This window comes from Dromiciops gliroides, chromosome 1, assembly GCF_019393635.1.
Source record: "Dromiciops gliroides isolate mDroGli1 chromosome 1, mDroGli1.pri, whole genome shotgun sequence".
Classification (NCBI taxonomy): Eukaryota; Metazoa; Chordata; class Mammalia; order Microbiotheria; family Microbiotheriidae; genus Dromiciops; species Dromiciops gliroides.
This window is the reverse complement of record NC_057861.1, coordinates 656179204-656193643: the sequence shown is the minus strand read 5'-3', so window position 1 is coordinate 656193643 and position 14440 is coordinate 656179204. Positions and strand designations below refer to the sequence as shown.

Here is a 14440-nt window from a genome sequence, read left to right as displayed (position 1 = left end):
GAGTCAACATAAAACATTAAAAAACCCTTAGAGTGCTCGCTTCAGCAGCACATATACTAAAATTGGAACGATACAGAGAAGATTAGCATGGCCCCTGCGCAAGGATGACATGCAAATTCGTGAAGCGTTCCATATTTAAAAAAAAACAAAAACAAAACCTTAGAATTTCTATACCTGCTTTCTCTTGGTCAGAATCCAATAAACTGATTATGATTTTATCCTATCTAAATATGGAGAAATGCATCACCAGAATTTAGGTCACCACATAGTGAATTCTTTTGGCCAGGGCCACCCGCATGATATTGGGATGGATCACAGTTTCCATTTGTGGAAGGAGTACTTATACCAACAAAAGCTCAGATCACTTCATATACCCATTAGGTTCTATTGTAGTGATTCTGAGATGAATAATTTCAATATAATTAACTACACCTGGGTTTGGGGGCTCTCAGTAACCAACCCAAGCATTTCCTTATCCAATCAAGGCATATAAAATCATATTTATTGAACACCTCTATGTTCACTATATTGGGTGCTGAAAGGAATAAAGAGATGTATAGGAAATTGTCCCTGCCCTTGAGGTGAGACAACTTCAATGAGGAAACAAAACATGAAAAAATTAAATAAGAACATAGGATTAAATTCCTTATGATCAAATTCCAAATGAATGACAGAGATAATAAAACACAACATACATAAGTTGTTGTTGTTGTTGTTGTTATTATTATTATTAATTTTTATTTATTATTATTTTTTTGCAGGGCAATGAGGGTCAAGTGACTTGCCCAGGGTCACACAGCTAGTAAGTGTCAAGTGTCTGAGGTCATATTTGAACTCAGGTCCTTCTGAATCCAGGACTGGTGCTTTATCTACTGTGCCACCTAGCTGCCCCAATAAGTTGTTATTATTACCTCAATGTTTTGTGGATCTGTGATTTAGTCAGCTTAGGTGATCCTTGTGAAGGAAATATATTACAACCTCTCATGTCTTTATGAATTATTGGGCCTAAAAAAATATCACCAGATGACCCTCCGGCTGGTGATGAATCTTTCTCCACTCAGCTTGACTGAAACTCTGTCAACAGATACAACCATCATTCCTGGGGTCACAATAGAAAACTTTGTGGCTTAGTATGCCCTTACAGAATATATGTTTTACTAGCATGACCTCTAAGAATAGCTAGTATTTATATAGGACTTTAAGGTTTACAAAGCACTTTTCACATGTTACCTTAGATGATCTTCACAATAATCCTGTTGGGCAGGTGTTATTATTCTCTTCATTTTACAGATGAGGAAAATGAGGCAGAGAAAGGTTAAGTGACTTGCCCAGGGTCACAGAGCTAGTAAATGTCAGAGGCAGGATTTGAACCCAGATCCTCTTGACTCCAGGTACAAAGCTCTATTACCTATGCCAACCTAGCTGCCCAAACATTAGCAGGTCATTCCTGCATTATTATGAGACATTAGCATAAGGTTTAATTGAATATATAATTATTAAATATTATTGCTAGTGATGCTACTAGCATTATTAGGATTTTATACAAAGAAAAGATGAAAATTGACTCCAAGATCTATTTTATAGAAAAGAGGAGTCTTGGAGTGGGTCTTGAAGGATGGGCAGCCTCTGAAGACTTAGAGAGGTATGGGGAAAGCATTCAATTATGGGGGGGGTTATAGTGTAAGAATAATATTACATTTATGTAGCTCTTCTCACAACAACCTTGTGAAGCAGTTAAGTATGTTTTATTCTCATTTTACAGATAACAAAACTGAGGTTCTGAAAAGTTAATTGTGTGATATAGGATTTGAACCCATGTCTCTGAATTGTTGGTTCATTCCTTTCTTCACTATATAACACTCTCTAACAAGAGTGATACTAGAAGGACCAAGATATAATTAGAAAATGCTGGGGAAACTGGTCAGTCTGGGACAGAGGTTTAGCCATACTTTGTACCAGCTACACAAAAGAGTCATTGTGAATTTCTTTATGTAAGGACAATAACATTTAAAATGTTTAGTTTGAACCGGCCTGTTGTCTGCACCATTATCTCTAAGCAGTGTTTGTACTGCAGGAAGACAAATCAGGTGCTACATTGTTAGATGCTAAAGAAATATATCAAGGGAATGTTTTTCTTTTAACAAGCTCTTGTTCCTTGTTTCTGTTGCTTGCAAGAGAATTCTATTCAAGCACCTTGTTTTGTGGCTATAAAAAACAGTACTTTCTGGAACCAATACTGATGTTTGGTTCACTAAATATACTTTGGGGGCAAATATAAAAACACATGTCAGACAATTAACATTTCTATTCACTTCCCCCCCCAAACAAGTATTCATATTCTTAACCATTGGGTTAAGTCATCCACATTCTCAGACACCTTCCAATGGGAGTAATATAGATATATGCCTAGGCATTATATTTTAAAATACATTTAAAAATGTAAACAATGTATTTAAGGCCTTCAGCATTACCATATTGACTATTATTGGCCTTTCTTTCTATATCTAATTCCTTGTGAGTTCTGTTCATACAGATGCATGACAGGAATTTCCTTCAGTTTCTCATTGAATCAGCCCCATCACTAAGCTGATGCCATCTGGCATCCAGATATGATGGTTACCCTCTGCTTTCTTTCTTTCTTGCCTTTTTTTCTTTAATGGCTCACACCAAAGTTATTTATGGCAACACGTTAAAAGCCTGGGTATCGTGTTAAAGCACAAAAATGTTTTCCCAGCCATGGAGCAAAACTGTTAACCAAAGAATCCAAAAAGACAACTAAGGATTTTTAAAAATGCAAGATCAAGGAACATGAGACCATGTATCCCTCTCTGTCTTGTGTTGGTTAGGTTAAAGATGTTCATCTGGAAAGCCCCAGTGACTTGATATAGTGGTTGTTCATTAAGCCGGGGGTTGGGGTGGGGGGCTAGAGGGAATCCAATACAATTCAATAAAACATCATGTGAAAAGCATCCCTTTCTCTCACCTGCTGCCTTGTTCCAGGTTCTGACTGCCCAGAGCCTGGCTCTGAGCAAGAAGCATAACTTTGAAATCAGCAAGTTGGGCAAATTCATAAAAAGGAGGAAAAGTAAAAACAGATCCCAGTATGCCCTGAGGTCGGAAGATCAAGACTGCTTGGGGCAGTCCAAGAACTATGGTACTGGGGATGGTAGTGAGTATGAAGAAGAGAAACTGAACCAGGGCATTTCTGGTCTACATATTTTGCTTATCACTGATGATCCTGGGCATTTATATCCCATCTGCTGTGGGTCTCTAGGATAGACAATCCATGAGGAGGTAGCATTGGGTGCATGAGGTCAGGTTGATGGAGAAAGGAAAGCAGGCCAGGGGAGAGAGATATGATAATGATGATGATGAGAATCAAGGTAGGGGTGGGGATGCAAAGGTTCTTTTTGAGAGTGGTCCTCCACTGGCCAACCATTCCCCAGCACTACTGCTTTGAGGAAGAAGTAGGCCTTCCCAGCCTCCATACTGGCACTAGGAAACAAAGTTCTCTTGAGCCTGTGCTAATTGCGAATCTGCTCTGAGCAATCAAAAACTAGGAAGGATCTGATTTCCTTACGCACCCTATTTGCTTTTTTTTCTTCTGTTTGAGAGCCTAGTAGTTCTGGGAAATAAAAGCTATATAATGTATAGAAACATAGGAAACTTGAAAAAGAAGGCTAGGTTCTTTGAATCCTTATGGTTCTTCCTTTTTGTTGTTCAGACATTGAAAGAGATGTGAGCCATTGTTATTGTTATTTTTGTCATCCTTGTCATTGGTTTTCCAGCCCATACAGTCACCTCCACCCTAGGCTGTACCATTTGGTAAATTACATGATCCACTGTATTCAATAGTATGTTAGTGGCTTGAAAGAGTCAAGGAAATGAACCATTTCCTTTCTACTCATATGCAGGATCAGGCATATTCAGCAAGGCAGCTAGCTTCCAGGGTTTCTGTTCAGTAGCAAAAAAGGTTCTCTCCTGGGTCCTATTTCAAAATGTTCACTGTAGTATTATCTCCAACCCCATACCCTCCAAGCAATTAAACTGTCAAAATTTCTATTTTGTCTACTAGGCTTGAAGGGATGTTTATCCCTATGTCCCAACAGTGAATTAGAATCAAGCATTGAAAATAAAAGACTTGTTGACTATTAATATTTTTTGCCTATTCTGGAAAAATGTGTTCTGTGACTGCCCTGAGTGTATAGGGAGGACAAATTATGGTACATATATCCCTGATCCCCTACCAACTATGAGCTCAAGCTGATTTTGAGAAGTTTAAAATAGTTATAACTATAACTTTAACTCTCTATATAACTATACATATGGTGTCATATCTATCTATCTATCTATCTATCTATCTATCTATCTATCTATCTATCTATCTATCTATCTATCTATCTATCTATCATCTATCCATCTATCTCAGCACGTAATTGATACATTCAGTCAAGCTTTTAAATAACACACCCAAAACCCAACTTGATGTTCTCAGCAGTGATAGCCAGACTCAGAAGGGCCATAATTTGACTTACTTTTGGAAAAAGGTGATTCCAGAGATAATTTTGTCACTTTGCCACTTCATCCATCTATTTTCCCAAAATTAGGAATCTGCTAAAACTATAATGGTCTTAAAATTTTATGGACATGGGGCAGCTAGATGGCACAGTGGATAGAGCACCTGCCCTGGAGTCAGGAGGACCTGAGTTCAAATGTGGCCTCAGACACTTAACACTTAATAGCTGTGTGACCCTAGGCAAGTTCCTTAACCCCAATTGCCTCACCAAAAAAAAATAATTCCATGGACACTCCTTTTCTCAAATTTATCTCTAATAGCTGTCCTTCCTCCTGTTATATTTTAAACTCCACATTTTCTTGCAGATTTTTACTCAGTGGAACTGAAAAATTAAAGCATCATTTTTTTCATATCTCTTCCCTTCCTGCTTCTTCTCATCTCATTCTGCATCAGTCCATACAGTTCTTCCCCTTTTCTTTCTTTTCTTTTAAACCTTTCTTTATAATCTGCCCTGTGGAGTTTGAAAGTGTATGTTTACCAAGTATACCAAGGTATTTTAATGGATTTGGGGGGGGGTAGTCTTCAATATGAGTAATGTCTGCCATTTGCCTTTCAGTCCTGCATGTTTTTAATATTATTTCTGTTTTTGAGATTTTCTGTACCTAAAGGTCACCTGGAAAGGATGGTAATAATTGAAGACCATAGGCCAGATCATAGATTTTACAACTAGAAGGGCCTTTAGGGGCAAAGTAGTATAGTGAAAAGCACTGGTTTTGGAGTCAGTCGATTTGAGTTTGAATTTTAGCTTTTCTTCTTAAATATTTGTGTTCCCTGGGCCAAATGACAATCTCTTTGGGCCTCAGTTTTCTCATTTGTAAAATGAGAGAGAGTTGGATGATGGCAGAGCAGAGGAGAAGAGAACCCCATAGATCTTCCCCACAGCGGTTCCAACAGAGATCTAAGAACACCATCAGTGGTGAACAGTGGTGATCCAAGAACAAAATTCAGCTCATACCCAGTCGGAGGCTGTATGCTGGACAAAAACAAGGAACAGAAGGAGATAGCAGTTGTCTGAAGCTAACTCTGGAGTGAGGCCACTGATTTAGCTTCACTTTGGTCAGAGGTCCACATCTGAATAAGAAGGTGAGGGAGCTTAGACAAAAGGGGAGCCTGCAGTTCTATCCTTTGACCTGTAAAGACTTCCCAGTTTGCTAACCTATAGTAGTCTACTGGGTATTCTAGCACCAGTTGTGAGGATCAAATGAACTCATATTTGCAAAACACTTAGCAAGGTGCCTGACACATAGTAGGAATTCTATAAATGCTAATTATTGTTGATATTGTTCTGGTTTTTAACCAGAGGCAAACCCATAGTTATGTTTCCCAGATTCAAAGCAGGGTCAAGTTCTTGTAAAACTTAGAACAGCAGAGAAACAATCAGATGGAACCCTCCATCAGACCACTTATAGTGCATTTAAAGTTTGAATTGGGGGCAGCTAGGTGGTACAGTAAATAGAGTGCCTGGCCTGGAATCAGGAAAACTCATCATCTTCCTGAGTTCAAATGTGGCCTCAGACATTTACTCTCTTCCCTTTCCTTCTTTTTTGGTATTAAAAGAAGAGAGGAAAATGAAGGAAAAAGGGACACAGAAGACATAAAGAAGAAATGCAAAAATAATGGGAGAGTTTACCTCACATAATTGAGGTGCATAAGTAGGAGATTATGTAAACAAGGTGGAAAGGGAGTGGAACACATATCACTTGAACCTAACTTTCATCTGAACCAATTAAAGGATGGTAGAACACACACACAAACACACACACACACACACACAGAGAAAGAATTTGGTGTAAAAGTACATTCAATTCACTAGAAAAACAAGAGGGAATGGATAGAGAATAATAAGAAAGATGGTAGATTTAGGAAGGGATTAGCTGTAAGCAAAAACAAAACAAAACAAAACAAAACCATATACTTTCAAACTCCAGAGGGTAGATTATAAAGAAAGGTTTAAAAGAAAAGAAAGAAAAGGGGAAGAACTGTATGATGCAGAATGAAATGAGCAGAAGCAGGAGAACAATTTATACAGGAGCAACAACATAAAGACTAACAAGTTTGAAAGACTTAAGGCCTCTTATCACAGCAATGACTAAGCATTTCAGACGACTAATAATAAACTGTTAGCCACCTCCTAACAGAGATATGATGGGATTCAAGATCTAGAATAAAACATACATCTTAGGACATGGACAATGTGAGAATTTGTTTGGATGAATTATACATATTTATAACCAGCTTTTTAATTCTTTTTTTTTTTCTTTTAAATTGGCCGGGGTGGGTGTGTAAGAGAGAGAAAAAAAATACTTGTTAACTGAAAGATAAAATAAAATGAAAAAAAATCAGGAGGTTGGACTATATCACCTTCAAGGTCTCTTCTAACTAAATTTATCCTTATTTCATTATTTAATAGATGACAATATCAGGGTTTTGAGAGGCTGAAATAAACTGCGTCAGGGCCTTATAGGTAGGAAATATCAGGGACCCAGTATTTGAATCCTGGTCCATTGACTCCAAATTCAGTGCTCTCTGAACCTAACCTGGTGGTGGGTCAGATAGCTTTGGTTTAGGTCGGACCATGAATGTGCCTCTTCTGGTGGCAGATCTTGCAAAATGGGTTGACTGATAGCGCAACCCAGACCCAATATCAGAAAAGTAACATAGAGAACAGATACGGTATAAATGGCAAGGAGGTCAGCAGCTCAACTTTGAACATGAAAAAAAAAAGTTCTCATAGATCACATTATTCAGTTCTTTGCAGAAAGACAGACCAGTACATGAGAATAAGACACTGTATTGTTGAAAAGGGGGGAAAAGGTATCTAGAAATAGTTCTGAGTAGACATTTACGTGGTGCCTAATTAATATCAATCTGTAATAGTAGTGCAATTGCCTATATTGACATATATAGCTTCACATTTATATCAGTGGCTCCACTACACCCACATCCCCATCTATCTCCTCTGTATGTTATTAGGCATAACAAAATGACCATGTCAGTTTAACTTGACTGTTTAATGAATGTTTTTGAAGGGCTAAAGGCTTTGTGGATTGGCTTCTAATTGTTGCAGCTCCATCCTGTTATCTAGTAATGATAATAATAATAGCTAACATACTATGTGCCCAGTCCTATGCTAACTAAGCACTTAATGATTATTATTTCATTTACCTTACAGTGGCTGATTCCCTTCATGATCTTAGATTCATATTTATAATGGTCTTTAAACAGCTTACTAGAAGCAGGTAGGTGGCACAGTGCATAGAGTGCTGGGCCTCGAGTCAGGAAGATTTATCTCCATGAGTTTAAATCTGACCTCAGACACTTACTAGTTGTGTGACTGTGGGTAAGTCATTTAACCTTGTTTGCCTCAGTTTCCTCATCTATAAAATAAGCTGGAGAAAGAAATGTCATACCATTCCGGTATCTTTGCCAAGAAAACCCCAAATTGGGTCACAGAGACTTGGACACAACTGAAAAAATATTGAACCCCCAAAATAAAACCAAACTCTGCTGGTTTACTATTCCACATTTTAGGATTACTATGATTGTTTACCATTTATTTAACACTTTAGCATGTGCACTGAACGGACCTATTACTGGAATACTTATTAATGATGATAAGACCTCTATAACCATAATAATTTCCTCTCAATATCCCCATGCAGTAGGTAACATATTATCTCCATTTAAGAGATGCAGAAATTGAATTAAAATGACTTGCCCAGGGGCAGCTAGGTGGCACAGTGGATAGAGCACCAACTCTGGATTCAGGAGGACCTGAGTTCAAATCTAGCCTCAGACACTTAACACTTACTAGCTGTGTGACCCTGGGCAAGTCACGCAACCCCAATTGCCCCGCAAAAAAAAAAAAAATGACTTGCCCAGGGTCCACACAGCTAATCAGTGGCAGAGACAGGGTCTAAACCCAGGCCTCCCAATTCCATGTCTACTAGTGCTCTTTCAGAAATGCACTGCTTCCATCTCTCTCTACCGATAAGATGGTAGAATTTCTAATTTACATTCTGGGAAATACCCTTTAGTGCCTCTCTAAAACAATTCTCCAAGGCCAGCTACAGCATTAAACAAGAGCTAAGATCTTGGATTCCTGTGGCCACTTCTTTCAGACACCTCCACATCTTTTTTTTTTTTTTTTTTTAGTGAGGCAATTGGGGTTAAGTGACTTGCCCAGGGTCACACAGCTAGTAAGTGTTAAGTGTCTGAGGCCGGATTTGAACTCAGGTACTCCTGACTCCAGGGCGGGCGCTCTGTTCACTGCGCCACCTAGCTGCCCCGACACCTCCACATCTAAACATCACCATTCAAACAAAACCATTTGGGGGTATGTGTGTGTGTGTGGAGAAACAACTTGCTGACAGCACATTGTTTTGTCATTATTCACTGGTAAGTAATTAGCATTTGCTATAGACATATATTTAGAAAACTTGTTAAAAGAATCCAGGCCTGCAGAATTATGCCTCTCAAATTAAAATCTATTAAAAATTAAACAAAAATGGTTAGTGTGGAACTCTGGACCCCCTTTTAAAAATAGGTTTCAGTGAACTGAACATATGAAGTACATAAAATGTGGAAACTATATACACTTCATTACAGTGTTCTACAGCTGCCACTTATTTCATTTTGGTATAAAAATAATTATTGTTTTGAGTACAATAGTGTCCATTTCCTTTGCACTACCCCGCCGCTCCGATTACCATCTACTTCAATTCCGATTAATCATGCCAAGATGGCAATTCCATTAAACTAAGAGTAAAATTTATTAGTCTAATATGTGGCTGTAGTTTCAATGGCTGGAACTATGTGTTTAACTGCTTTGGGGATTTTATTAAGATGAAAGCTAAACATAATGCACCTTAATCAGACTTTTAGTGGACAAAGCAACGTATAAAGTACCCTGAACTAGAGCACACGTAATGTTTCTGCAGGCATTAAACTATGCTTGCACCTTCAATTTAGTTGTTGATGAAAGATGTTTAAATTAATTTCTGCTATGTTCTGATGTTACTTAAAGCCAGTCAAAACATAACAATAAACATGGGATTATGATGGAAGATAATTGACAAAATATAGAATACATGAAGGAGAGCAGAATGGTTGATTTTAGTAAAATAATGCCTTCTGGTTTTAGATTTACTCAGCTCAAGACTACATAAGAATGGAGTAAACTGCTTTTTTATATGACATCTTCCTGTGTCCTAAATGGGACCTCAGTGTATTAAAACAAGCAATATCCCTCTAAAAAATTAAAACACACACACACACACACCCCAAAACAAGGAGCAGAATAGGTTTCTTGAGACAGGTTCTTGTTGGAGAAAGCCATAAATCTGAACCTTAAAATGTTGTTGTTAGGGCTGTATTATAATCTAAAACCAGTGAAACTGCCTTTAACCTAATGTTATGTGTTGTTAGTTGTTTTTCCATAGAAGCAGGGGAAGGTGAAGTGTCTTTTTTTTTTTTTTTTTAGTGAAGCAATTGGGTTTAAGTGACTTGCCCAGGGTCACACAGCTAGTAAGTGTTAAGTGCCTGAGGCCCGATTTGAACCCATGTACTCCTGACTCCAGGTCCGGTGCTCTATCCATTGTGCTACCTAGCTGCCCCTGAAGTAAGTATCTTTTAAATTACAGTACAAAAAAATGAATACTTCTCTTCAGGAAATAAAAATAACTGATGTCTTCCCTGATGTTGTCTTCAGCCAGAAATGTGACCTACAGAGATAACTAAGTAATTGAATACAATTTATTTGGTCATGATCTAAACCTGTACTTGGATATCATGTGTAAGTGTGTCTATGTATGTAGACATACAAATATGCTAGTTAATTGGGACTGTGGACTTCCTGATGGGGAAACTCCACCAAAACATCTACCAAAGCAGAATAACAACTTCTCTCCAGTTCAGAGTCTTACAGAATTACCAACTTAGACTCTTAGAAAATTACCCATGGCCCTAAGATCTTAAGTCAAGACTTCCTTATTCCAGAATGAGTTTTCTTTAGAGTGTACCCTGGCTAATTAGCTAGTTATTCAGTTCAGACCTGTGTGAGACAGCATGTACAATGGATCGAGTGACATCCTTGGTATTTGGGTTCAAATCCTGCTTCTTAAACAGATTGCTGGGAGGCCATGGACATATCATGAGTACTCCATGGAGACTTTTTTAGATGAGACTTCATCTTAATTTTCAGATGTGTTGCCAGTCTGTATGGTGGAAGAAATTTTCAAGCCAGATGTTCACCATACTGATGAAATCTCATCTCTAGACCAAACAGACAGGGTATCCCAAAAAGTCTTAGTGCATTTTGAAGTTTATTAAGGTTTTAATAAGCTTAAAAATGCCCTAAGCCTTTTTGGAAGACCCTGTATATACATGTATGTATGTGTGTATGTGTATATGTATGCATGTATGTATGTATATGTATGCATGTATGTATGTGTGTATATGTATATAAAGTAGGTTGTACAAATGTGCATGTATTTGGGGAGTCCTTTCCCTTGCTTCTTTTTTCTTTTCAACTTTAAATTGGAGAACTTATTCTGTGCTCTAGCAAACTTGTTTTTAAAAAGTATAGGTTTGGGGGCGGCTAGGTGGCACAGTAGATAAAGCACCGGCCCTGGATTCAGGAGGACCTGAGTTCAAATCTGGCCTCAGACACTTGACACTTACTAGCTGTGTGACCCTGGGTAAGTCACTTAACCCCCATTGCCCCACAAAAAGTATAGCTTTAAGAAAATTCTAAATTGCAGAACCCCAATTGCCTCACTAAAAAAAAAAAAAGCTTTTAAAATATTTTCATTTCTGATGCTGAGGCCAGCTCTGTAACAAGCTACACAGTCTCTCTTGTTGAGAATATTTTTTTGTTAAAAATGGAGCTTAGTTCTGGGCCTAGTTACAAGATCACAATCAAAGACCCAGTAGAGCAATCATTAATTGAATTGGAGCATGGCCCTCTCCTTCTCCATCATGATATTCCATTCCACGAGGCAGAAGAAAGGAGAGCTAACACACTTATTTTGCTTCTCATAGACTTATTTCTATTTCCTTTGACTCTGTGGTCTCTGCAGCATGGCATAATGGATAGAGTGCTGGGCTTGGAGTCATAGAAACTTGGGTTCAAATCTCTCTTGTAATACTTGTTAGCTCTACAAGCGCAGTCAAATTATCTAACTTCTGTGTTCTTCAAGTTATTACTACTCATCAACTGAGCAGTAGATAGTTTGTGATCTGCATTGGGGAAAAGAAGGGAAACAAGGGGAAGTTTCCTATGCTTAGAAGATGACAGATCCTTGATGCATTTGCATAGCCTATATGGCCACACTGAAAAGTTGGGAGATGGGATGAATGCTACAGCTTTCTCATCCACAAAATTTTATATCACCAAATGGAGTAGATCTGGTTCTCTTTTGTTCTAGGGCAATACTTAGGGAGGGAAGGAAAATAGTCTACTGGACTGATGAGAGAAGATGGCATGATCTCCACCTTTCTTAGTCTGGGCAATGTTGAAAAACCTGTGAGCAAGCACAAATTGTGAAAAATATTATTGGCGTATCTTTGTTTTGGGAACCACAAAGCCACATTTCATCAATCTTAAGATGTTTACACTTAGTTTGAAACTTAGAACCTGTGAAAGCTGAGACTAGGGAGGCACTTTCTTTTTTAATTAAATGGATTGAAAAGAAAAACAATTTGTACTTTCAAAACTTACGAGGGCTCTTCTGACACCACAGCTCCTTCTTCCAGCTCTTGGGCTTGCTTATGCCATGGCAGCTTGGCTTCCACAGGAAGTTTCTCTGAAAAGCATATGCATAGACTTGAAAAAGATGAGCTCAGAACCAAGTTTGGGTTTCAGGGAAATTTGTTTTCTCTCTAAGCTTGACCGTCTTTGTGAGTAGTATGTTTGTAAGGAGAGGTTTTGTCAGTTAATTGTGTGCTTATAACTAATAGTTGACTTAATAATTTCCTGGTTCTTTTATTTGAATGGAACTCATATCATTAGCATCCAACTAGAAACTGTTTGTGGAGAGAAAGGCTTTCTGTTTTCTGATGAATAAGGAACAATTTATGCCTTGTGTTGTATACCATAAAAAGTTCATTGTTGAGTTCAAGCAATAGGAACAGGGGGAAAATGACAACACCAAGAAGATATGCTCCAGACTGACTTATACAGGAAGGCTTATAAGTATCTTCTTCTGGAAATCTTTTATGAAATTAATTTCAAATAAAACCCCACCTATATAGTGTTCACTATATGCTGGCAATGGCTCTGGGTGTTAGAAAAGTAAAACATGTTCCCTTTCTCAAGGAGTTTAAAATTTAGTAAGAGAGAGAATTAAAAACTGGACACAAATATTGATAAATCATCCAACCAACTGTTCCCAATTATTTCCAGTAATGGATGAATAGGGGCCACAGCCTTGACATTTCCCATACTCATTTGTTGGCTCAGGATGATTCTCCACATTGGAGTTTAAGAGAAATAGGATAACGGTTTTGCATACACAGAGAATAGAACATATAAAGGATGATGGAATAAATATTTCTGATAAGTGTGTGCTAACCTGAAAACTGCCTGAGCATGTATATCTTATTTGGATATTTATAAATTTAATAAAGGCCTCATGAAATGAAATAATGCCTTTTTTTGCAGGGCAATGAGGGTTACGTGACTTGCCCAAGGTCACACAGCTAGTAAGTGTCAAGTGTCTGAGGTTGGATTTGAACTCAGGTCCTCCTAAATTCAGGACCAGTGCTTTATCCACTGAGCCACCTAGCTGCCCCCATTAATGCCTTTTTCTTATGGAAATTCTAGAGCAAGGGTTCTTAACTTGAGGTTCAACAATGAACTTGTTTTCTAAAAAATATTTTGATAACTGGATTTCAATATATTTGGTTCCTTTTATGGTTCTATGCATTTTATCTTATGCCTTTAAAAACATTATTCTGAGAAGGGGTCTAGGTTTCAACAGACTCTTAGAAGGGGCCATGACACAAAGAACCCCTGTCGTAGATGGTAAGGTGAAGTCTACCTTGACACAGGAAGACAAAAAAGATAAACATAAAAGGTGAACTCTGCCATTGTGTTCTTGAATCTTCACTTAAACATCTTTGTTTTCTCTTCTCTAATCACTTAAAGAGATGTATTGTTCAGTAAAGTTTGACTAATGCAATTTCTAGTGTCTGTCATATAGGGGCCAACAACATAGCCTTTCCCATTTAGACATTTAAATGATGTGTATAAGACTGATTTTGTGTGTGTGTGTGTGTGTGTGTGTGTGTGAGGCAATTAGGGTTAAGTGATTTGCTCAGGGTCACATAGTAAGTAAGGTACTCCTGAATCCAGGGTCAGTGCTCTACCTACTGCGCCACCTAGCTGCCTCCAAGACTAACTTGGACTAACTCTTGATAATGGCTGATACGCAGCTCAAGAAACAGGTAAAGAAACAAAACCAAAGCTTTGTAATGTTAATGCTATTGATGGCTATGTATTTAGTATGTAGGGTTTTATGATGGGGGGGGGAGGAAACGTCTTATTTTTTAAAGTTTTTATTTTGGGATTATCAACTCTTATCTAATGAGAAGTCACTTTTTCTTTTATTCTTGAAAAAAAGATAGAACAATAATATCTTTTAAACAATATGATTCTGATATAGTCTAACATTTTTCACAACACAATTCCTTTTAGCTAAATATGGTCCGAACGGTTTCTGAAAATGGATAAAAATTGGTAATTTGAACTCACAACATAGTGCTTGAATTATCTGGCTATCTGCTATAGTTCTCAGCAATGACATTTGTAATAAATGCAATGAAATTAAGAAAATGCATGAACAAAGGAACCATGTAACACGA

At 37.8% G+C, this 14440-nt stretch overlaps 1 protein-coding gene and 1 non-coding gene across 3 annotated transcripts in view; one reads left to right on the top strand and one right to left on the bottom strand.

Moving 5' to 3' along the window:
- ADAMTSL1 (ADAMTS like 1) overlaps window positions 1-14440 on the bottom strand; it is a 1070304-nt gene that overhangs the window by 182690 nt on the left and 873174 nt on the right. For both annotated transcript variants that reach the window (XM_043978110.1, XM_043978111.1), the window contains one exon: window positions 12297-12381. In XM_043978110.1, coding sequence (XP_043834045.1) covers window positions 12297-12381 — 85 coding nt within the window. The remainder of the gene's footprint in view (window positions 1-12296; window positions 12382-14440) is intronic.
- On the top strand, window positions 33-139 carry LOC122737460. The gene has a single exon (XR_006354294.1). It is a non-coding gene; the product is annotated as a U6 spliceosomal RNA (small nuclear RNA).